General features: G+C 37.1%; 1 protein-coding gene across 1 annotated transcript; it reads right to left on the bottom strand.

The window, feature by feature from the left end:
• Positions 1-2,052: 2,052 nt before the first annotated feature.
• Positions 2,053-5,184, bottom strand: UTR3 (UDP-galactose transporter 3). The gene is made up of 7 exons (XM_079015760.1): positions 4,987-5,184; positions 4,307-4,404; positions 4,073-4,203; positions 3,907-3,937; positions 3,709-3,812; positions 3,485-3,606; positions 2,053-2,712 (listed from the first exon to the last, which is right to left on the bottom strand). Exons 1-7 carry the CDS (start codon positions 5,088-5,090, stop codon positions 2,304-2,306), a joined length of 999 nt encoding a protein of 332 aa, XP_078871886.1. The 5' UTR covers positions 5,091-5,184; the 3' UTR covers positions 2,053-2,303.
• Positions 5,185-26,500: the final 21,316 nt, after the last annotated feature.

Here is a 26,500-nt window from a genome sequence, read left to right on the forward strand (position 1 = left end):
CGTATGGCCCCTTGGTTGACAAGGTCTTTGAAGCAAATATGTCCTCTTTATTTCATCTATTTGATTTGGATTGTAAGTTGTAATCTTTGGTCTAAGACTCGGGTCTTTTGGAAGATCTTTCAATTCAACACTTGTAATTGGAGTAGTTGTAGGTTGTGGATTTACATTAGAAACCGAAGGGAATGATTGATTTTCACATGGTGTTTTAGAGGATCCTTCAGAACATAAATCATTGGAGCTGGTCTTTTGGAGGATTCTCCAACACTTGATTATTGATGCTTGTTCTACAAAAAAAAAAAAAAAAAAAAAAAAAAAAAAAAAAAAAAAAAAAAAAACTCAATTTTATCCTAACAATCTAAGTATCTAACAACAATTCGACAACTAATTTCAAGGTAAACAACAACCAATTTCACCTAAACAATAAAAAATTCAAGAAAAAAAAAAAACAACTAATTTGAATAATTTTATAAACCTAAAAATATAAATACTTGTTTCATTGTAGCTTGGAAAAGAGTCGAGCAAAATCGAAATAGCTTGGAGAGTTGGAGCAAATCATTCACTTTTAGTTCACTTGAAGAGTTTGGAGCAAAAAATGGATTTTTTTTTTCACCTTCATGTTTGCACCAAGGGTGGTTCCACTATGGTGTCCATAGTGACACCGACAATCCCTGTTTTTTTCGGACACAATGTAAAAGATTTCAAATTTTTCGTTTTTCTATTATTGTGTCACTACGTAAAAAGACAAAAAATATGCCACCGGCAAAACCTACTACGAAATATTGCGTCCAACCCTGTTGTTTTTGTCGCATCTTCACAAAGAGCAAAGGAGATTTTCTTTTTCTTTACAGCTTTGTTCTTTATCCTTGCCATATAGACTAGGCTTACACAAAAAAACCAGTTCATGATCCGAACCGGTCATTGAACCGGTAAACCGGTCCACTATGAACCGAACCGTCAGTTTGCACCCGTTCGAGATTTTAGACATTGAAATCGGTTTAATAACCGTGAACCGGTTTAGAACCGATAGTCAAACCGATCAAACCGGTTTAGAACCGATTGAACCGGTTTAGAACCGATGTAACCGGTTTAGATAGGTTCGAGTTTTTCTATGACGGAACCGGTTTAAGGTTGAACTGGTTTTACTATTCACGAATCGGAACCGGACCGGTTTTCTAAACCGATTCGGTTTGAAAAAAAAACGGTTTGCTCACCCTTAATATAGACAATGGGAATTGGGTATTGGGTTTATAGACAATAGGAATTGGGTATTGGGTTTAATGAATATAACTTGGTGGGTTGATGTTTTTTTTTTGGGCTAATTTTTTTTATTGTTTTGGGCTAGTATTAGTTATACCATGTCATATTTTTTTTGGTACTTTGACACCTATTTTATAGATGTTATAGAAAGAAAATTACACTTACAGAATAAACTGGAGCAGTGGCCCGGGACCCCCGGGTTCCACATGTGTCCGCCAATGGGAAGAAGTAACATTGGCTTTTTACAAAAAAAGAAAAAAAAAATTTACTTCAAGAAGGGTTGACATTCGATCACTTTACAACTCAAGTCTCAAAAAGTTTATCAAAGAAACATTTCAATTGAGATATTAACAAATAAGGTGTTCCAACCTTAGATCAGATGCTATAAACATTTTAATAGAGCTGATCCGTACACAACAATTTTTCTTCATACACAACAATTGGTCCTTTAAAATGTTGTATTGTATAACTATATAATGCATGAATTGTTGTGTATGGCAAAAAACTGTTGTGTACAAATCACTTCAAAGTAAAATGCCATCAAACTTGCAATGTTTGGACCATTCCACACGGTTTATCAAAATCCTACAGTTTACGTAACAGCCCGTTATATAAATCCAACCAATTGGCAAACATAAAAATGTAACATTAACTAACTTTGAACAAAGCCCATAATATAAATTATAGGGAGTCGAATAACAATAAATACTTTGAAAATGCATCCTCTTTTTGGTTGGATAAATCATAATATACTACATTACAACCTTACAACAAAAACAAATCATGTAACAAATATAAAAACAACACCAAAACAAAATATTTGATTATAAATACCTCACAAAAACACATTGTAAATTTACAATTCACAATTTAATGTTCTATATCATAAACTCCCTTACACCAAATCTCCTCCGTAACACTATATAAAACCTAATCAGTCACACTCCCCCTACCTTTAAAAACACAAAACCCCAAATAAAATTAGGGTCGAATAATATTTTGCTCTGATACCATGTTAAAAATATATTTATAAAATTTATAAAACTCTAAGTAGTTTTCCTCTTCTTTTGCATTCTTTGTATCTTTTTCCATTTAAGGTAAATTTGATAAGACAAGCCACTAAACACCATGAACACACTCCCCCATTGCTTTTGAGACAATGGATTCCCACTAAGAACCGATGACACCACAATGCTCACGAATTTTCGGGTTGTTGTGATTGTTGTGTTTGTTAAAGACCCAAATCGGCTAATTGTAAAAAATATAAAATTTTGGCCAACCGCACCACATAGACAGTAGTATAAAATGTCCCATGCCGCCTCCGGGTGGTGCTTGCAAAAATCAATGGCTTGGTAGCCACTCGCTTGGGGCCACCCAAACATGAAAACTAAGTTGTAGATTGTACCCCATAAGTTCATTCCTAACATTATGTCCCATGCACTTGTCTTTGGATACCTGACAACACAGTACAATTTAGGGTTTAGGGTTTAGGACAGTTTCAGTTTGATAACACAGTACAATTTAGGGTTTAGGATTTAGGGCTGTTTCAGTTGGGGTTTGGCTATCACATTGAGTTTTTTTCTTTTTGTTCAACAAGTTTTTGTAATTTTTAGAGTAAATGAAAAGACAATGGAGTGTATGTGTGGTTTTGATGGTGTTTAATCCAAAATTGGAATATTTTTCATTTTTGGTCCTTGTTTCAAGGTTTTATGTCGATTTTGGTTATGAAACCTTGAAAATAAGGACTAAAACTAAAAAAAAAAAAAAGATATTGGTTTTGGACTAAGCACGATAAAAATAAAAATAATGGGGGCATTTTTGTAATTTACTCATTTTTATATTATATTAAGTAATTAGTATGATGAAAATTTTTAAAAATTCTAAAAGAATATTATTTACTTTTTATATAACCTACAACCAAAAACTACATACATAACATGAAAAATGGAATAGATATTAGAGTAAATTACAAATTTGGTCCTTGTGGTATACTTGACTTGACTGGTTTAGTCCAAGTTCTCCTTTTTTATACAAATTTGTCTTTTGTTGTTTAATTTTCTTCCATTATGCCTCCATGATCGTTAAACAAGTCATTAAATCTAGCAACTCGACTGTTGGTTTTTCAAAATGACCAATTTACCCTTCGATCGTCCCGAAAAAACAATATACCACAAGGACCAAATTTGTAATTTACTCATAGTTCTATTATCAAACTTTCATAACTAACCTTGTTGAGATTGAATCTTGTGTAGCATTTGTGAAACCATCAAAAGCCAAATTTAAAAAACATAATCCGTATCCAAGTGGGGCATTAGGATGAGCCAACTTGCTTATAGTCTTTGAGCTAGTCTGAAAGAATCAAGTCACAATTAGATAAAATGGAATCAATATTAACAACTTAACAAGAAAATAAAGTTCAACATATAATTTATAAAAAGATAATATATTCACCTTTGCAAGAGCAAAAGCAGATACCCCACCAGCAACAAGAATTGTACAAAGATACTCAGGAAAACTGTATCTAATGCCATACACTAGTGTTCCCATTAGCATCACTGCATAATGATAAATTAAAAAGATAAGTATTTTGGGAACATTGTTATTAGAGTTAAATTACTAATTTAGTTTGGATTAAATGCAAGTAATCACCTGGAATCATCTTTGAGGATTTTGCAAGTACCTACAATAGACAACCAATGTAATTATTACTTTACTTGTTTGATGAAAATTTAAACATCATGTGTTGATTTGATGAAAACTTTAGAAATCTTGATTGAAAATAGAAAGATAAATGATGGATAAAGCTTCAAGATACCTGAGCAGGATAACTGATGTATTTTAGAGCTTCAATTCCCATAGCTGGGCCAATTGTATTTGTAATGCCAGCACTCCAGTAACTCCACCATGGAGCATGACCAGTGCTACCACTGGGCCACAGCTTTATCACTAATCAGTCACCACAAAATGTTAATCAATCCCTAATTCCCAATTATCATTTTACATTCTAAATGACCAAAGATAACCAGAGCTTAAAAGGTGAAATGCTTACTCATGAATGACCATATGAAACAAACAGCACTTTGTGCTAAATTCAAGAATGCTAGATGTTCGAACCTCTCATTCTCTGGTCCAAATCGCTTAGTAGACCTGAAAACCATTAACAAAGACTCATAAGTCATAACAACCTTCGTATATGTCCATTACAATGTAATCAATTGGAAATACCAAATTCCCCAAATTGGAGTTCCATGTATGCTAGTAACATTTGTTAAGGTTTAAGAAAATGCTCAATTTTAGGTTAATGAAAACTTAAGAATGATATTTAATGGTAAAGCTGTTTATTTAATTGCAGTAATCATGAATCATAGTCCTAAACTGAAATCAGAATGTGGAGTTATTGTTAGGCTCTATCAAGTTCTTAGAACGGATCACGAATCACGATTCATAATCACAACTGATGTGTGAAAACGCGACGCAATCATCAATATAAGTAATCACTTTACTTTCTCAAATGCGAACTTAAAGCAGCCAATAAATATGCAATATTTTCAAAATCCTCAATAACTAATAACGATTTAGCGTAAACCTTCACACAACTCTTTGCCATAAATCCAAAATTCGAAACTTTTATTGGACGGATACATATGAAATCAATTAAATGATCATTACAGAGTTTAAGAGATAAAATGAAAAACAGAACGGCATAATTAGTTCAGGAAAAAGCCTTACACAGTCTCTTGAAGAACGCCTTGGTATATATAAGCTGTCCAAATACCGGCCACGCAAAATGCGAGCTCCAAAACACGGCGGAGACCGACGCCGTGTGACTCCATCGGTGCCGGAATCTTGGTATCAGGCGTAAATCGTTGATTCTCCGGAATCAGAGATCGGACAAAACGCTTCCGAATGGTGCGGTTGTAGAAAGGAGTCCATGAGTAGAGTATATATATTCTAGAATCCACGTTGGTTTTTCATACGTGGAGGCTTTTGATTGGATACGTGACTAAATACTATCACCCTATTGGTTAATGGATACACGTAAGACAATATAAACTGTTCAAATAATTTGTAATAACACCCTTATGGTTTTACAGATTTCATAAATATATTCCCTAAACTTTAAATGTTTAGATTATCAGTCCGTTCTTACTTCTTATTAAGAATTTTCAATTTTGTAACTATGATTGTTCCATGTGAAATGAAATCGATAAGTTTCTCATTCTATCACTATGATTGTTTCATGTGAATTGAAACTAACACTTTAATCATAACTAAATTACGTTCATATAAAAACTAATATTAGATTAGAAAGATGAAGATACAAACCAAACTGACAATTTTGGCACTAAAATAATTACAAGGGATTTGTTACATGATTTGATTAGAAAGTATTCTTAGAATGAGTTTGTAAATAGGAATCAAAAACTAAAATTTAGTTGAGTTTCATGACTATCTATTTGTAAATGTTTATATTTTAGGCTAGTTATCTCTAGTGTTTATAACATGAAGTTTTTCAAAAAAATAAAAAGACATTGTCTTAACCCCGGTTGTGGTTGTTTTGGAATGGGTCAAAACAAACCGTGTTGCTTTTTGTTCATTTGTTATCATTTCCTTACACTTTTGATCATTAATGTAGATGATTAGAGTCGTGAGTCTAATATGCTTGTGAGTTTTTGACAATATAATTTAAGTTGTGTGGGCTTCGACTTCGTATACTTGTTTGTCTTTTTTGTTCTTAATAAATAAATATGGTGTATCTTATAAACCCTAATTATTCTAAATTTGATAGAAGCTTTTTAAAATTGTATGCACATATAGTACGATTACCCGACTCAATGAACCACGTTAATTGTTATATTCCTTAATTTTTTGTCATATCTTTACTTGTGAGTTTAGTGTTTATCATTCAAAACCTCAATAACAGTCGGTTAAATTATCATTTCTTTTATTTTTATTATTATTGTTTTTGTTGTTATTATTATTATTATATTGATAAACTTCAAAACAAAGCTATATAACAAATTTAATTTGGTTTGAAATTACGACATACATCACCGCTTCAAACCGACTCATTATCATTTTTAGGAATATAATGTTGCTAGGAATATAATGTTGCTAAAATGTGAAGTAACTCAATCATGTTATCATTAAGCATGTGATCTAATTTCGTGAACTAACAATTAGGTGTTGTTTTATTTAAGTGAAAACATATGTAGTATGCGGACCACATATGCAACATTCTACAACAAAAGAAGTGGACCAAATATTTGTAGTCTGTAATATGAAGTTTGTTTATTTTTTTAACTTATGCATGCAGAAACAATAAACTAAAATTTAAATAAACCAATTTTACAAACTTAAAATATTTTTTTAACATCGAAATTTTAATAATTCTAGTCTTACAATATTGAAATAAAATTCATACAACTAAATTAGTCTTGTAATAACAATTGTAGTCGTACAATAACAATTTCATTTAAAATAATTCATTCCATATTTTGCATCATCTACATAGTAATTTAACACCGTAACCGAGTCATATGTTCATGGTCCGTTGCAGTAGCATGTGTTGGAACCTAATCTTCATCATCATTGACCCATCAACATGCACATTGTTATTTCGAAACGAGACATTGGGTTCATCATATCGTGAAAAATACTCACCACTCAATCCCTCTTTTCTTATAAATCTATGAAACATGAAACATGCAATGACAATGTTTCTTTGTGTAACCGACGGTAATTGTGTCATCATCTTCAATATAGGGAATCATGTTGGTAATTTTAATAACCAAAACATAAAACGCAGAAGGACAAAATTTGGGATCTTAATCTCGAATCTGATTACAAGAAATCTTTAACAAGAAATAACAATTATTACATACTTGATTCCATTGAGTTTTCCAGATCTGGGGAGTATGGTTGGGTTTTCGACTTGATCTCAACAACTCTCTCTAAAATCAATGAGCAAACTCTAAACAAATTTATGTGTGTATTTTGTATATTGTAAATTTGCTTATCGTCACGTATTTATATAGATAGAGATATAACCGAATGCGAGAGATATTACGGATTTATGAGATCTTGAGTGAAATTGGGAACTCAACCCACAAGATAAACATGGTAAGTGTATATCTTCATTTATTAATAAAACCGATTCATCAACAACTTTATATAATTTCCATAATAATCTGAAATTAATGATAACATTATTTATATACATTTATCAATGGTATATTTCGTATATTGTAAATATGTTTCTTATCACGTATTTATATACATTGAGATATAACCGAATGTGAGAGATATTAGGGATTTATAACATCTTGAGTCAAATCGGGAACTCAACCCACAAGATAAAAATGGTAAGTGTATATCTTCATTTATTAATAAAATCGGTTCATCGACAATTTTATATAATTTCCATAATAATCTAAAACTAATGATAACAGTATTTATATACATTTATCAATGGTCTCATCCAACACTCTTCCACTGGACCACAAATATATAAATGTATATATAACCTTATAAGTGCTTTAAAGAATGCTATCATAGTATTGATACTCTTAAACAATCTCGTTCATTAATCATAATAGTATTGGATCAAAGCGGTATTCGTTACAATTTACGTAACTAAACCCACCATGGTCACATATACATGTATAATTAAATGACATGGATTAAACATGAATGTGTGGTTTTGAAATCAAGTTGATTTCCTACGAGTTTCTATTTATCTTGAAGTGAGATCAAACTTCAAATGAGTGCAAGTGATAATGGTATAAACTGAATCCTTAGTCTGTACAGAATAACATAATTGTTCTTAAACAAAACATAAAGCACAAATAAAACTCCTGCTAAAACAAATTATCACACCAATGTGTGTAGTATGCTCATGAAAGACCTTGGGAGGAAATCCTTTCATGAGCGGATCCACTATCATGGAGTTTATCTAGATGTGCTTTATAAATGTGTGTCCATTTGCATTATTTATTTAATAGACTAAATTTTAATGTCAATATGATTTGACTTAGTATGACTTCTATTGTTGTTTGAATATAACATTGATTACTTATTGTCACAAATGTAACACTCAAGTTGGTAAGTTTCACATTTAACCCTTTCTATCTAAAAACTTTTCATTTTTTTCCTTAAGTTAGTACGCGGGGCATACTAGGTGGTATGCTTAGCGTACTAGCCTGATGTTGTGATCGCGGATCCCATCCACGTATGCTAGACGTGCGTGGAGTAAGCATGGCATACTAAGTCAAAGTGAAACCCTAAATTTTAAGGTTTGCACCTTATTTAAACCTTATTATAGCCTCATTTGGTCATGTTTAGCCAGCCTCCACCTTCCTTTGTCTTGAAATTGAAACCCTAGTGTGTTTTTGTGAGTTTTGAGCTTAAAGAGTGTTTGTGGGTGGTTTGTGAATGAGAAGAAGAAGATGACCATTTGGAGAAGTGTCTTGAGCTTGAAGATCCGGGGTTAATTCATCATTTGCAAGCTTTTGAGGTAAAAAAACTCACATTTTGATGATTTATGATGCTAGATCTAGTTATGTTGTTATTTTATGCTTTTTGAGTCCTTGGAGTGATTGATGACCTTCTTGACTCACTCCAGAAGTATTGGTGTTAGATTTAGGCTTCTTTTGGTCCCCTTATTCATAAAAATGCAAGCTTTATGGTGTATCTTGAGCCATGCATGTGTTAAGACCTTTATTAATCTCTTTTTGAGCTCTTGAGCCCCATTAAGCCATTCATGTGTGTAAAGTTGCCAACTTTACGTGATAAGTGGTCTTATAGAATCAGAACTAAGAGTTTGGCTTGAAGTCTTAATGTATTAAGTGCTTAATGGAGTGGGGTGGCCAACTGGGGAGTACGTTGGGCGTACCAAGCTGGTACACTGCACGCACTAGCCCTAGAGGGTGTACACTAAGTGTACGAGTTGAGAACGCCCCGCGTACTTAGCAGATGGGCTTCAGATTTGGGCTTCTCGGTTTTGGGCCCATGTTTGGACCTTAGGAGATTAGGGTCTTGTTAGGAAATCAGATTTCTATTTTTTGGTTAATGCTATTATATTAGGTTCTTTTTGTTGAAGGCCCACGAAGGGATTTAGGCCCAATTTGGAAGACTGGGCCATAATTGGACTTTGGGTGACCATTATGGAACTGGGCCTTTTGAGTAGTTGGGTTGGGCTTTGGACTTGGTCCAAGTTAGGTAAAGGGTAAAATGGTCTTTTACCCTGGTTTAGACTCTTAGTTATGGGTCGGAATCCAATTATTAATTGGATGTTATTTTATGATGATAACGCGGGGATTTTATCGGACCAGCAGACATAGATTTATCTGAGTGACTCAACAGCTTGACATGAGTTTCCTCACTTTGTTTAGCCGGTCGGAGGCACCAATTTCGGACCATGCTTTATTATGTTAGGATGTTATATGTCTACGTGACTCTTGCATGTGTATGCATTGGTATGTATACCGAGCGGGGCTCGATGTCCGACGAGGCCCGAATACTGTATTGTATGTTATTATCTTTGTGGTTATCGTATGTGTTAGTATAATTATATGTTTATATGTGTATCGGGTGAGGCCTGATAATTGACAGATCTGTAAACCGAGCGGGTATCGATGTCGGGCAAGGCCCGAGGAAGGGAGGGGACCCAGTATGTGTTTGTTACGTATGGTATGTGGTATTTTGGGGAACTCAATAACCTTTGTGCTTACGGTTTTCTGTTTATGTTTAAGGTACTTCTAGGTCGAAAGGGAAGAGCTCGAGATGATTATAGAGCACACATCACCTCATTCCACATTTTGTGATTTACTCTGATATTTTGTGATGTAGTGATACACTTTGATCTATCTTGGTTGTATGACAATGTTTTGGATTACCGTTTTATTAATTTTAAAAATGATATTTTTGGGACGTTCCAAGTCGTTATCAGAGTCTTAGTTTGAGAGATTCAGACATACTCTTGGGTGTGTCTGAACTCAAACTGAGGATTTGGTAAAAAAATTCAAAAAGGAAATGTTATTAAAGACAAGGGTTTTCTAATACAAGACAGGTGTGGTGCATGCAATCGAACGAGCTCAAGTAAGTTTTTCCAAAATACGCATACATGTTATTTGGTATGATTTGATTTTGTGAATCTGTGAATCACATGCTTGTTAGGGCTAAGGATCTGCTTAGTATATGCATGATAGAATGCTAGGAGAGATGCATTTGTATGCTTATTATATGAGCTTGTAGACTTGCATGCTAGTACTGATCAGCCAGTGATAGGATGGTACAATTAGGTTATGTTTGGTTTTGATTACTCAATGCTCGAATGATGCTTGTTATGTGCTATTTAGGAGTTCTCACTAACACTAGCTAACTAGTAAGCTAATATGTTAAATTACATGTTGCGGAAACTAAATAATTTTAGAAGGTTAGGTTTTAACTCTATTGCGCAAATCTTGTTTTAGTCCAACCATTGTAGTGTGAGACCTTTCATTTGAAGAATTATTTGGTATTAGTGATATGTAATTCTATTTGTGAGCTAGTTAGAGGGTGTCAGTAAGAGTTCCTTCTGCGCTGATGGTGGAGAGTGGTGTGGTGGTTGCCCTAGGAAACCTAGGAAGAGATTTAGTGTTGGGAGCCTTATCTTGTTGAGGGGTAACTGTATGCATAAAGAGTGACTTGGCGGATTCAAGGTCATCCTTGAGGAAAGTATGGATAGATGTGGAAGGTGGTATGGTCTCGTACTATTGGAAGCATAGGATCCGTACTCAAGTCAAGGAAAGTTGTGATGAAGCCAGGAAGCTTGTAGAGTATGAGATCCCTCGATATATATATATATATATATATATATATATATATATATATATATATATATATATTTATGCGTATTATAATGGTTTATATGGTCTATTTTCAGTATGGTGACTCTTCGAGGCAGATCGGTTGGTAGTTCTGGTGTTGGTGAGGACTCGGGATCAGGTTCTGGAGCTGGGTTCTGGAGTCGGGCGGTTGGATGATAAGACGCAGGAGTTCATTTCGTCTTAGTTTACATGTTGCATACTCGAGCAAACTCATATGATCTTAGGTACGATCAAGGAGGGTATTGTGGAGCTGTTGGAGGAGCGTTTGGGCTCTTTTCGTTCTGAGATGGTAGCCTTGATAGGGGTGTATTCATTGACCTTTAGGGAGTTCTGATAACGAGGAGGGAGATACTTTTCACGAAGTTCTCCAAGTGTGAGTTCTGGTTACGCAAGGTTCAGTTTTTGGGGCACTTTGTGAACCAAAATGGTATTCTGGTCGATCCAGACAAGGTCGAAGCCATGATGCGGTGGGAGGTTCCGAGGTCTCCATCTGAGACTTGGAGTTTCCTTGGTTTAGTAGGTTACTATCAGAGATTCATCCAATATTTCTCCAATATAGTTGTTCCTTTGACTCGGTTAACAAAGAATACGATTACATTTCATTGGGGGCCTGAGCAGTAGGCAACTTTTGAGACCCAGAGGCAGAGATTATACGAGGCGCTGATTTTGACCCTGCCAGAGGGTGTTGAGGATTTTTTGGTTTATTGTGATGTGTTGATCATGGGTTTGAGGACAGTTTGATGCAGATGGGTCGTGTGATCGCTTACGCTTCGAGGCAGCTGAAGCCTCATGAGGCGAACTATCCGACACATGATTTGGAGCTGGGGGCTGTGGTTTTTGCCCTCAAGATTTAGCGACATTACCTCTATGGGATCCACTATACTATTTACACGGATCACAAGAGTCTGAGGTATCTGATGAATCAGCCAAATTTGAATATGAGGCAGCGCTAGTGGTTGGTGTTGGATAAGGTGTCTAAGTCCATAACTATTTCTGGTAAATACTTGACCCGACCCGGAATGGTCCATTTGGGTTGCATGGCACCATGCAATTGGATAAACTAAATGAGAGAAATAACACATATGGTTTATTAATATATTATAAGTTCTAATATATTAATAATATTATTTAATTAGTTTTGATCAAGAATTAATTTAGAATTAATTAAGTGATCAAAAGAATAACTAATTAAATATATGGGTAGATTATGTAAATCTTCCATATCTTATATAGTGGGCTAAAAGGCTCCATGGATTATCAAGTTGGGTTCCACCCATAGGATGTTCCATGGATGCTCCATGGAGTTAACCCATGGATTGAGAAATGAAGAGTCATGTTACATTAGGGTTTTACCTAATGCAACACACTATATAAGGACCATGTCTCTCCCCAAAACCGGTTACACTAGTGATACACAAGAGAAACAAGAGGGATTGGACGATTTTGAGTGTGTTAAAGTATTCTCTCAAGTTTATACTTTGCATTTGGTGTTGTGTGAAGCATTTGAGGCATCACACTTGAGGTGCTAGGCTCACAAGATTTCAAGGAACACTTACAACAACAAGGTATGTAGTTCTATCTTTTATACAAAGAAAATTGTACCGTATGTATGTTAGATAGGTTCATAACCTCGGAAAACAACTTTGCATGATTATTAGACAAACATAGATCCAAGGTTATTAGGGTTACATGTACACTTAGGAAGTGTTAGAATGCTCAAAACCCATCAGTTGGATGTAGTGAAGGATTATGATTGTGAGATCCTTTACCATATGGGGAAGGCCAATGTGGTGGCCGATGCTCTCATCCTCAAGGTGGTCGTGGCTCCGATAAGGGATATATGTTTGAGGATGACACTTATACTCAGATGGCCCATTAAGAACTCAAACACCCAAGCCCAAAAAGGAAGCCCAATACAAAGCCCAAAATGAATCTAATGGCCCAACAAGGCCCAAACTATAAAAACCCAACAATGGGCCAAACCTCAAAAGCACAAAACTCCCTTTAGGGGAGTACGCCCAACTTACTAAAGACGTACGCCTCGCGTACTCGACCTCAAAGCGCAACGTACAACAAACTGATGCATAAACCTCGCATTACGCTGAGCGTACTTCCTTGTACGCCCAACGTACTAGTCAGGAGTCCAAAAACCCATACTTTGCTCTTAATGGGTTAAGTCAAGATGTCCAACACATAGATCTGGTCCCTAACCAAGATCTTAACCAGTAAAGTTTCCAACTTTACTCATAAACATGACTTAATGTGTAACATCCCGAGATTTTGCAGGTATTTCTGAATCCTCTCTTCTATTATTATTTTGTCATTTGTAGTCCCTGTGGTTAAAGGAGTCGACCCATGAGAAGCCTAATGGCTAAAGTTGCGACTTTGGGATCAAGAGAGTACGCTAAGCGTACATAAGGTATGCTGAGTGTACTAGGCACACCCTAGTACGCTGGACGTAAACTTGTGAACATTGGGCGTATTCACGTCAGGTGGAAACCCTAATATTTAGGGTTTGAGTGTTATATAAACAACCTTATGAGCTCATAACCCTCTCTTACCTCAGCCTCCACTGTTTAGAGTCGTTTTCCCCAAACCATAATCATTTCCTTAAGTGTGTGAGCTTATAGAGTGTATTTTGAGTAGTTGGAGAAGAAGGTGTTACATCAAGGAGTTGGAGAAGAAGAACAAGCTAGTAGATCTGAAGTTGTTTGGTGCCCTATAAGCTTTAAAAGGTAAAAAAAAACTTCAAACTTTATACATGTATGTTATAGATCTTGCCATTTTAGCTTTAAGGAACCAGTTCTTGTCCCAAAAGTCCCAAGTTGGTTCATGATATGACTTGGACGAAATAAACTGTCCTTCTAGACTCTTGAAGAGGTCCTATATGAGAAAAATGAGGTCCCAATGGCTTAAGATGTCCCATGCATGTAGTAGAAAGGTCTTAATGGATTAAGATCATGGATTAAGAGCTTTTTGGACGTCCAAAGTGATAAAGTTTGAGACTTTATGATTCTAAGACACTTTTGGTCAATGGATCTGAAATATGGGCTTAAGTGCTTAAGCCATTAAGCACTTAAGAGAGTTTTGGTACAGACTCACATACGCCCCACGTACCGAGTCAATGGCCCTGTTTTTCAGTCAACGTGAGATGGAGTATACCCCGCGTACCAGAGGGGTACACCCAGCGTACGACCCCATGTTGGGCTTTTGCGAGTGTGGCTTTGGGATTGGGCCACCTTTTAGACTAATTGGACTTGGGCCTTATTGGGCTTTTTGAATAACGGTGTTTTGGGCCAGTTTTGAATATAGATATTGGAATAAGGCCCAAATAGGGAGTTGGGCCCAATTTGGAAAATTGGGCCAATAATGGGCCTTGCATATGTAGACTTGTGGATCATGGTTTGGCATTGGGCCTTGGCCCAAATTTAGGAAAGAGGCAAAATGGACTATGAATAGTTGTAGGACTCTTGGTCAATAGTTATATTCCCATTTGTTGACTTAATATTCATTATTGGATAGTTTAGGATTTTTAGGGAGTCAACGATTCGGGAGTTCGGTTCATCAGTTGAGATCGACATTTGCGAGGTGAGTTTCCTCACTATACTCAAGGGTCTAAGGCACCAAGGTCAGCCCTTTTGGATTGTTATCCGGATATGTTATATGCTTGAGTATTGTATTATCTGTTAGATCAGTATCCTGGTATATAGGACGATATATGTTGTTATGATCCGTTAGATCAGTATCCTGATAGATAGGATGTTATATGCGGTTATGATTGGTTTGTCTGTCTATAGACTGTTATGTGGTTATCTGTTATATATGCACATGTTTGATTGATGGTTGAGGCTTATCTACATAGTGCGAAAGCCAATAGACCTGAGCATTCCAACCCGATGGTTGTGGGTCGTGAGTATTCCATCCCAAGGATGATTGGACTCATAGTATGTGGGCATTCCAACATGTTGTTTGTGGTCTTGGGGTATTCCATCCCGAAGATGATTGGACCCATAGTATGTAGGCATTCCAACCGGATGGTTGAGGGCCTGGGGTATTCCAACCCGATGGTTGACTGGACCCATAGTATGTTGTCTGTGATTATATGTGTATTATTGTGTGTATAGGTATTTTGGGGGAACTCACTAAGCATTGGGCTTACATTTTCAGTTTATGACTTTGTTTCTAGGATACTCTGATATTATACTATTTTCAAAACAAGTTTTGTAATGATTAATAGTTTTGTAATGTGATATGATAGAACAACATGCTAGTACTAAGCTAAGGATCCTCATGAATTGTATGATATAATTGCCTGATTGAATGATGCATGATAGCCTAGGGTTTTCCTTATATGAGATTGACATCATTATTGTAGTTGCTTAGTGTATGCATCGCGGTTGTACATAATTAAGATCTTATAGCCTGATAATCTTTGGTTCAACTTTATTTCTTGTTCCTTGTTTGGTTGTGGGCTTAGAGTAGGACCGAGTATTCGGATGTCTATGGGGTCCAGCGTTATGTATAACTAGCATACACTAGTGCTGCAGGGTTGGTGGAAGTTTCATGGGTGGGTTGTGTGAGGCCGATAGGTCAGTTATGAGATAGTTATCCATCCTCTAGGAGTGAGGATTGAGCGAACACCATGTATATGTATGTTGTTAGGGTGTTGTCGTGATACTTGAGACAAATATGGGTACGTGTGGAAGGTAGTATGGGTCCGTACTACTGAAAGCAATGGACCCATACGCGTAGCAAGGAAGTCACAACCCCTAGGGTTTGAGTTGGGAGTTACTTCCCAATTATTTATGCAGATTATCTGATATATTCCTGGTGTATTTTCAAAATGGTGGTTACGAGGCATTTTGTGTCACACCCCAAACCAAGGATGGTGAGAACGTCCGGGGGTGGCGGACTTCATGTATAGTATCACAACAACGAGTATAATAGTGCTCAAAGTAAAATACAACCATCATAAATATAATTGAAAACTTACACCATAGTATGAGTTTACATGTTTCAAAATCAATTACACTATGATGACAAAATGAAATGTTTGACGATTTAACGTCCCATCCTCAAAAGTTGTTGATTTCCTGTTTCACTTATTTCCTGAGAATACAAGTAATTTCGAAAAATGTGTCAACAATTAAGTTGGTGAGTTCATAAACTTTTGGATGTAGAATTTGAAAACCCTAGTTACTACCAGTTGGATAGTAGTTTCTGTTTGAAAACCCTGGTTACCACCAGCATCTCTAGTAGTTTTATTATTTGAAATAAAACCGAGTTTTGTATCTCGAGTTTGGAAACCTTTGTTTGTAAATGAAATGTACACTTAATAAAAATCCAATATTCTCCTTATAAAATGTTATGTAGTCTTAAATCCCAAGAATGAGTGTATGTGTGTTTTTCGTACTTGTAATGTGTAAGCAGTTTTAAATAGATAAAACCCTTTTTAAAGTAGAAATTCCCATAAACTACAATTGTCGTTATCTCCCTATGTGAGTCGCTATAACCATACTATAACAGAGATGCATGTTGCGACGTTCTTCAGGCGTCGGAATTGAAATGACATTTGTCACCCCCGATCGGCCGATCGGGCTGTCGTAAGCAGCAAGGGTGTAGGTTGTCAATCCCAATATAGATCTATACACAATTATCATGCTCTCCCTACAAGAGACTCTAGTTATAACTATTCATGAATTTTAACCCGTACTCTAAGAGTACAATGAAGACAAGTCTCACAATTTACGATAACTAGTTTACGTGTAGTATGCGTGTAAAACCTTTTCTGTGGTGGAATTGAATCCCCTTTTTCATGTATTATGCTTCTATTGTAAAATCTATAAACTATACTTATTATAATTTATCATGTGGTAAATGAAAACCCATTTGTATTGAGAGTAAAACCTTTTTCTGTGTAAGTAGTATGTTTAGCAAAGCATAACTATATTTCTTATGTTTCATCTTGTATGTTTGTAATGATAAAGGACTCTTACAATTCAGTGAGTAATTTTTGTTATTTAAATGTAACTTAACAGAAAACACATGTAAAATATGAAGTCATCAAAGATAAACACTTTGCTCAACATGTGACAAAGTGTTACGAAAGTTGTAAGCTGTTAACTAGTTTTTAACCTTTCTGCACTGTTTTAGAAAAATCACAGAAAAATCATACGAAGTCAAAAACTGAATCCGTAAACCCTGCAAGTTTATAAAATGGGTCTATTTTGTTCATAATTTTTACTATGATTTTTAGTGAACTCTAAATTGTGTGAAAATGTTCATATTCACAGACTGGTCCGAATTCGTTATGAAATGATAGGCAGTTTTGTAAAAATCACCATAAATTGTAGAAAAATCGTATGGAGATGTGAAAGTAGTCACTAGAAAGGTACAAACCTGAATTACTTGAATATTAAACAGTTTTGAAAGATATTAAGTTTAATATGGTCAAAATAGTCCGTGAATAGGACTCAACTTTTCTATGAAAAGATGAAGTATGAGTTTGAGTTGTGTTAAGGTGATTTAACTTGTATCCCCCCCCCCCCCCCCGATAAAACTTGAAGAAAACATGAAAATTTAGTGGTATGAACTCACCTTGAGTGATTCTCTTAGATGAATGTGGAAGAAAAGAGGTTTCCAAGTCAAGAACACTTGGGAGGTGCTTGAAGATTTGAAGATCCTAGGCACAAAAATGACAATATTTGTGTAAGAGATTCATGATTAGAGTGAAGGATTGTAGAGTATTTAAGTGTAGGATGAAGATACTTACAAAAAATAGTGGAGAATGCTCAAGAACAGCCTTGAAATCTCGAGTTTAGAGAGAGAAAGTGAGAGAGAGAGAGAAATGGGTTTGTTTTTTATGAGAGGAAAAATATCTTGGAGGAGAGATAAAGGTTTTTCCCCAGCCTTTGATTAATGTATCTTTTTGGATTTGGGTGGTGAAAGTACAAATGGTTGAATAGATATAGGTGAATAGTGACAAGAAGATGTCATGGAGTGGGTATGGGAGATAACTTGTGTCATTACTTTTTGGGAAAGTCAACACTCAAAGCCAATATCTTGCACAAAAGATATTATTCTTAGATAAAGGTTTACCTCAAAATGTGAATAAGATATGAATATTTAGGGTCTTATATGTCAAAATATAAGTTTGGGTGAAAATCTCACGCGAAAATCATGAAAAACAAGCTTAAAACGCGAAAGTGGTCGAAAATCGGAACCAAGAAGCGAAGCTGTGAGGTTCGGTCCTTAAGAACCGAGAGGGAGGGCTCGGTCCGAAGGTTATCGTAGGCAAAACTCATCCGAAGGGAACCGAAGCGAAGTCAGGCGAGTGGGTAAGAGGAGCGAAGACGAAGCATGTGGAGCTTCGATCCAAGAGGCCTGATCCGAACCGAAGGGTGAGTTCGGTCCTTAAGGGTTGTTTCGGTTCTTGGCAGGTTCGGTTCCTAAGAGGTTTCGGTCCTAATTAGATGTTTTTCACATAAACTTCTCGTTTTGAGCGGTTTTTGACTAAGTTAAGGGTCTGGATGCCCTGAGAGTTCATGAAAAGTTGAAAGAGGGTTTTGAGAGAGATTTGGGAGAGATTTGAGAGAGATTTGGGAGATATATATATATATATATATATATATATATATATATAGCGAGAGAGATTGAGAAAGACTTTGTTTGTGACCTTTGCGAGTGTTTAACTTCAAAATTCAAGGTTTGTAAACCCCGTTTTGCCTTGTTATGAGCGTTATACGCCCCCGAAGGGTATGTATTAATGTTTTATCGAGTAGTTCCATCACTTACCCTGATTAGGGTTTAGATTTTCTAAACACGTGAAGACTCTAAGTGATACTTTGCATTAGAATGGTGTGTTGTACAATAGTAACATAATGTAAACCCTAATATACAAGGGTTAATTGAGTTGGCCGGTTTGACTTGTTTTGACTTTGACTTGACCAAAAAGTGACGGTTGTCACATCATCCCCCCCCCCCCCCCCCGTTAGAAGGAATTTCGTCCCAAAATTAGCACTTTAACTGAGACTTCAAGAGTTGGGGAAGAGATGTGGGTATTTTTGTTTCATTTGGTTTTCGCGTTTCCGGGCGAACTTGGGTCCTTTTTTAACGTTCCAACGGACCTTCACAATAAGGATGCGACTTTGATTCGTTATTTTGATTTCTCAATCCATGATTTCTATCGGTTCTTGCACGAAGTGGAGACTCTCGCTATTTCAATCTCATCAAGAGGAATTACAAGAGTCTCATCGGACAAGCATTTCTTTATGTAAAACAAGCGGGAGGGTCGGATGTATATTATTAGGTTCTTGTGGTAGTCGAAGTTTGTATGTCACTGGGCCAATCCTGGAAAGGATTTCGAATGGTCCGTTGTATCTTTGATTTAGTTTCCCACGTTTACCAAAACGTATCATTCTTCTCAATGGTGATACCTTTAGTAGAACTCGGTCACCAACCCGTAATTCCGAGGGTTTGCATCGCTTATCTGTGAAGCTCTTTTGTCTCTCTCGAGATGATTTCATCCTTTCTCGAATTTGTATGATCTTTTATGTAGTCTTTCTTATGATTTCAGGGCCAATGAGGGTGTTGTTAGGGACTTGTCCCTTTGCTAGTTGTGCATCTCCCTTTTCAGCCCACTGCAACGGTGATCTGCACTTGCGGCTATAGAGAGCTTCAGATGGTACAACCTTGATGCTAGTGTGATAACTATTATTGTACGAGAATCGACAAGTGGTAAATGGGTATCCCAAACTTTACCAAGGTTTGAACAGTTCCTTTTGCTCTGCCCATCGGTTTGTAGGTGGTAGGCCGTACTCATATCCGGCCTAGTTCCTATATGGACTGCCAGAATCACGAAATGAATCTAATATCTCTTTCATAGATAATGAGTATTGACGCACCATGCCTTCGTACAACCTCTTTAATGTACGTTCTATTCAATTACCCCACCTTGACGGTTTCTTTGATCTGGTAGGAAGTGTGCGGATTTGGTCAACCTATCAATGATTACCCAAATGATATCGAGACCACCCATTGACTTGGGTAATTTGGTTATGAAATCCATGGTTATCCGCTCCCACCTCCTTTAGGGTATCACTGGTTGTTATAGGAACTCGAAGGCTTCCGTTATTCTACCTTGACCTTGGCACACATCAGATACTTGCCCACATATGTAGCAATGTCTGCTTTCCTATTCGGCCAACGATGTTTCTTTTGTGGTCCAGATACATCTTGTCTGAGCCTATATGAATGGAGTAACGAGTTTTTGTGTGCTTCATTTGTGATGACGTCTCTGAATCCACCAACTTCGTTGTCCATATCCGGCTCATCGGATAGCGTGTCCCGCCGCTCTTGCCTTCTAGGTTCTTATGATTGGTGAAGATTGTACGTTTCGTGTCGTAGAGATACCGCCTCCAGATCTCTAGGCCGAATACTATTGCCCCTATTTCGAGGTCATGTGTGGCCTAGCCGACCCCGTACGCCTTTAGCCGTCTTGAGGCATAAGTAATAACTTCTCCTCGGAGCATTGCATAGGGCCTGCTTTAGTGTTTCGAGGGTGGTTTCTTGCTTCTCTCTCTAAGTGATTTCTGATTCTCGTTTATTGCTCCAGAAGATCTTCACCACTTTGTTTTCTGATTAGATCGGCAGGGAGCATATGGGTTCGGTTTACGCGACTAGAATCATTCGAATGGTAGAACGTCCACTCGCACTTCTGGGTAGCCTTGTCTCGAAGTTCATGGTAGGACTCGTACCTGGTCCATCTATCATAACTCGTGCATATAGGACGTATATAATTAAGAATTATATACAATTCTCGCGTATACACATAGTAGTGATAGGGTAACCGCATTCGTCCCAAGCCTCTGTGCTTGAACTTTATCTGCTGCATGCATGATATTTCCGAAGGGTCTTCTGGGAATACTTTGGAAAGGTTTTGGATGGTATAATGTTCCTCTAGTGAGTGTTTCGGGGTTTTGCAACGAGAGATGACCCGGAGGTCCGTGTCGGATTTATTGTTTATGAGAGACGAGGGTTTCAATATTCAGTGGGTTAGGTGAAGGGTATTTTCGTAGCACATGCAATTGATAAGGTGATGACCCAAACCAATCCATATCGAATGACGACATTAGATTTTCTCAATGACACAGGTGTTAAGTTGTATTCGTAAGAGATATTCGTTAGAGTGATAGTGCATCCTGTGTTTCTTGTCAGTGTGTTCCGTTTTGATCGATGTTATTGTTACTGCAAATGATTCATATCACAGCAGCTAGTACTGGTAGTAAGTGTGTTCTGATAGCTAGTAATGATACTTTATATTATGATCCCCAACAAATCTCTCTAAGATCGTTCGGTGTAGGCAAGTAGTATGTAATTGGTATTGATGAAACTGTCGAGTGAGTGGCTCTACCCTAACCCCACTACTAGAAATGGAACAGGAATTAGGACAAAATTATTCGCTTTAAGTTTGTAGTATTTTAATTAAAATAACCCTGATGTATACACCAAGTCATCATAGCTCACCTGTAATGATCCTAAGTTCATATATAAGTTTTTTGATTTGATTGAACGAGAGAGTATTTTAACTACTTTTTGAAAGACCGTAATCTTAGCAAACATACCACATATCATACAAACGTACGGTACATAACTATTCTTGTTTTTTTTTGAAACGTTCCTAAAAGTCCTAATATGGTTCCTTGTTGTTTCTGCTTGTAACGACATAAATTTTCAAACAATTTTTCTCATTTTAAAAACATAATATAACTCATTTCATAATTCTCAAAATCACATAAGTCTCAAATGTTAACAAATATAAACACAAATCCCAGAATCATAAAAACAATCTCTCGTCAGTGTGTACAATCATGTCGGTGCCTTGTCGTGATCCTCAGAACTACCTAAAACACATAACACATAACACGGTAAGCATAAAGCTTAGTGAGTCCCCCAAAATACCACATAAAACACATTTGCCACTCGAGGCTATAACTTTGTAGGACCCTCCGGTCAATGTGTGTTAGTGGGACCCTCCGGTCCTACAACTCAACAACTCAATATAATACCCAGTAAGCATATCACAGAACAAATAACATGATATCTCAATACACAACACATACACATAAGACCCTCTGGTCACACATAAATTACCACTCAAGGTAAGTATAGTAAGAAGACTCACCTTGTAAGCTAGCAAGTGAAAACCTCGTACTCGGAAATCTTGAACTCTACCCATCGGTCTAGCCTCCGCCTAACACATAATAATTATCCCAAATTAATATTGGTCCTCAAGAAGCTAGACTCACCCTTCTACACTCACAGAAGTGTAAAAGGCCATTTTACCCCTCCATAGGCTCAATAGTTCACAACTTGACCAAACCCTAAAAGTCAACAAAAGTCAAAGGCAGGGAGTACGCTGCGCGTACTCGATCCCTACACTACGCGTACTCGACTGCCATGCAGGCATTGGGGATGTGCAACCCCTACGCCGTGCATACTGGATTTACGCCCAACGTACTCTCCAGCTTCCTCATTCTCAATCATTTGGTCTTAAACAGTTAAGACCTTGGCTCATCTCATTGATCCAGACTCTCTAATAGCTCTTAACCCATAAAGTCAGTGACTTTAAGCCTTTGCATGGCTAAAAAGGTCACCAACCTCAAAATATACATTCTTTTGCCTCAAGGGTGCTCATAACTCATGCATTGAGTGATTTCAACATCCAAGATTAGATTTTTATGACAATACACTACTCATATGTTCAAAAGGGGTTGGTCCTATTCTATGGAGTACAAGATCTCATCAAGTCTCCACCTTTTTGGGACAAAACCCTAAAATACTCAAATAAGATGCTCATAACAAAAGAGAGGAAAAGTCTGAAGCTTTATACCTCAACAAGAAGCTCCCTACTCATATTTGCTCGGATCTAGAAGCTTGGACTCCAACTCCTTCTTCTTCAAGACCTCCTCTTCTCTTCAAAACCACACAAAAACTCTCAAGGCTCAAACACACACACAGACAAGCTCAAGACCAAGGTTTAGGGAACTCTTAGGGTTTTCTCTCTGGGGATGGTGGCCAGGAATAAGGCCATCATATCCCTTATATAGGGGACTCACCCTAAATTAGTTTTTGCACTCTGGGCCTAGTACGCCCAGCGTACTAGGTGGTCTCCGCATCACATGCACGCTGACAAGTACGCTAAGCGTTCACCTCAGGTACGCCCCGCGTACTCGTTTTTCACTCTTGATATAATAAGGACCAAAATAGACAACAACTCAAAAGATCAGGGTTCACAAGGTATACCTGGACTCAGGATGTTACATTGTTGGTTTGGTTGTCACACTCCTCCTGCTCCTCCACCATTCCTCTCGGTTGGGCAGTCCCTATTGAAGTGTCCTGTTTCACCGCATAGGTAGGATGCTGAGCTTACACTGGTATTGGTGATTGATGCGACGTGCTAGGTCTGGGTCCTGCTGGAGCGGGTAGTATGTTTGTTCATGTTGCAGTTTTTATAGTGCAACACCCGACAAACCCCATTGTGACGGTAGCTACACTTGTTACACTTTGGAAATGTTCCCATATATCGTCTGACCGGTGCTTGAGTGACAGACGTTGTGGCTAATGTCGAGTCAAGTGTCATGGATGTAGTTGTAATTGCAGGGGCAGCCACGGATTGTTGTCTTTTAGCGAGTTTTTGAGATAGATTGCGCTTCTTTTTGTCCCAAAACTTTCGTTTCTTGCTCTTGGGTTTGTGTTCTGAGGCGTTTACGTTGGTAGACACCCAATGGTGTTCTTTATTGTTACTATGGTAAGTATTGCCAACACCGCCTTCGCCTCCGCTGGCGTTGTTAGCATTGATTTGCACCATGACGGCTGCCATGACTATCGTGACCGCAGCTTGAAAAGTAGCAGAATCTATCTACATGATTGGTGCTTTGCTTGTTGGCTGGTTACCTCCTTGTGAAGACATAACTATGTTGCATGGGGAGAAATGATTTCGTGAGAGGGGATGATTATCTCTAGTTATATCCTTACAATTTATATACACATATATAAATTCCACACTTTACTGAACTCTTCTCTATGTTTTTGCTAACATTCCTGAGATGGAGTTATGGTAGTGGGTAGAAGTAGGTTCTGTACGACTGTTAAGTTTTACCCATCCTAGAATTATCTTTGCCCAAACACACCTAACTGAGGAGTTCTGATGTAGTCCAGTGCAATAGTGTTTGTATGATCGCACCCTATAGGTCCACGGAAAAAGGCACCTTTCAGCCATGATGATTAAAAAGGAGAGATGATAATGAGTCTTGAATAAGGATTTATATGTTGTGAGTTATCTAACTAAGTTTATCTTAGTTATGAGTGTATCGTGTTCCGATTTTTATGGTGTTCTGAAAACAATTCATAATGAGAGTCTATATATAATAAACTTATGAATTCTTAGTAGCACTGTTCCCAATGAAATAATATACATGCCCATTTTATTAGTATGATTCTAGTATATATAGTTTTTAGAGAAAAATTTTGAGCCTGATGCAGGTCTACACCACATCATTGCAAGGAAAAGTTCTGACAGCAAATAAATTCCTCGACTAGCATAATCACTAAATCGCAGGGTTGAGCCTACGCATGGAGGAGAGTACCATCAACACATACCCATAACCCAATCTACAAGGTCTTGTAAGTAGCATGAACTCTACTAATGACTATCCATCCCTTGTGGTGCTTGAAACAAAATCGATGCGTCCTGTAGTTCTGCCAACCTACGCTCGGCTGCGACCAGTCTCTCTTCGAGTGTCGAGTGTCTATCCTGATACTCCTTTTCCTTCACCCGAGCGGTGATAAGGTCTTTAATGAGTTAGTCTCTAAAATAGCAATCTCTTTCTAAGTCTCGATTTTGTGAGATGGTAGCGTCTGTAGCAGCGTGCAGCTCCCTAACTCGATGTTCGTGATCTGCTGGGTCCTCATCGGGAGGGCTTTGTTAGCCGGTCCCCAATGGTTGAGGTCATTGCAACCTTGTTGGTCTCCAAATGGCGATTGTTTCCGTTGATGGCGACTCCACCCCTCGATTAATGTTGCCCAATAGGGTACAATTCTGATGTAATTGAAACAGTTTGTGAGAACCCTAGCTATGTACAGAGAGTTGATGACCTCTGGCTCTACTTTCGACTCTTTTCCTAATCATCCACTATTTCCCCGGGTTCGGAAAGTAGGGGTCTCCTGGTAAGTAGAATCTTGCGAAGATGTCCGTGCGAGAATAGGGGTGGGGTAAGAGGGATATAATAATCATATTCCTAGAAACACTTATAGGGGTTTGATCCTCCTTAGTTACTTCTATAATGACATGGTGCATACCAGTTACATATAACAAGAGATATGATAGACCTTCGAATAAGTGATCATACTCTAAAATCACAACCAAAAAAGGAACAGGAAGTAAAGCAATGATCACAGATTCTAAGTCTATGATATCTAAGTTATATATAACCTTAGCGTATCCACTTAGTGATTGTAGACCTACTAGCAAGGATATGTTTAGTTTTCGCATAAGTTATTGTACCACAAAATACTCCTATAGTATTTTAAATGTTATGTTTGGTTCTTAGCAATTTTCTTGTATGGGAAGTTTTTAGGCTTGTTGCTCATTGTGACCATTCCCCGACATACTTAGTCATACCTCGGATAAATATAGTTGATCAGGCTATATTCATTCTAAGTCTGATTACATATCCCAGGGTCTACTCGTAGTGTCCAACTCCTCAGTTTACTTTTGTATCGTCCTAGATATGTTACTATACTAGTATGTGCGCATGTATTCATACTTTTTTTTAACTAGAAACTATTTCATTTCTAAAAGTATAATTATTTGAAAATGTTTAATCAGAGACTTTTAGTCCCAATGCATTTATAGTTTGTATATCTTATGTGGTTCGATATACTTAGTTCACTATAAACAATGCCCTGATACCAATCTGTTACACCCCCAAACCAAGGATGGCAGAAACGTCCGGGGGTGGCGGACTTCATGTATAGTATCACAACAACGAGTATAATAGTAAAATACAACCATCATAAATATAATTGAAAAGTTACACCATAGTATGATTTTACATGTTTCAAAATCAATTACACTATTATGACAAAATAAAATGTTTGACGATTTAACGTCCTATCCTCAAAAGCTGTTGATTTCCTGTTTCACTTATTTCCTGAGAATACAAGTAATTTCGAAAAATATGTCAACAATTAAGTTGGTGAGTTCATAAGCTTTTAGATGTAGAATTTGAAAACCCTCGTTACTACAAGTATGTATAGTAGTTTCTGTTTGAAAACCCTAGTTACCACCAGCATGTATAGTAGTTTTATTATTT

The sequence above is a fragment of the Lactuca serriola genome, chromosome 8, assembly GCF_051521515.1.
Source record: "Lactuca serriola cultivar US96UC23 chromosome 8, Lser_US96UC23_V15, whole genome shotgun sequence".
In the NCBI taxonomy this organism is placed as follows: domain Eukaryota; kingdom Viridiplantae; phylum Streptophyta; class Magnoliopsida; order Asterales; family Asteraceae; genus Lactuca; species Lactuca serriola.

Excerpts from the sequence above, each read along its gene's own strand:
- UTR3 (XM_079015760.1), bottom strand. The coding sequence starts at position 5,090 with ATGGAGTCACACGGCGTCGGTCTCCGCCGTGTTTTGGAGCTCGCATTT. Across the intron at positions 4,405-4,986 it reads GGCGTTCTTCAAGAGACTGT|GTCTACTAAGCGATTTGGAC; the intron begins GTAAGGCTTTTT and ends AATGGTTTTCAG. Across the intron at positions 4,204-4,306 it reads TTTCATATGGTCATTCATGA|TGATAAAGCTGTGGCCCAGT; the intron begins GTAAGCATTTCA and ends GTGACTGATTAG.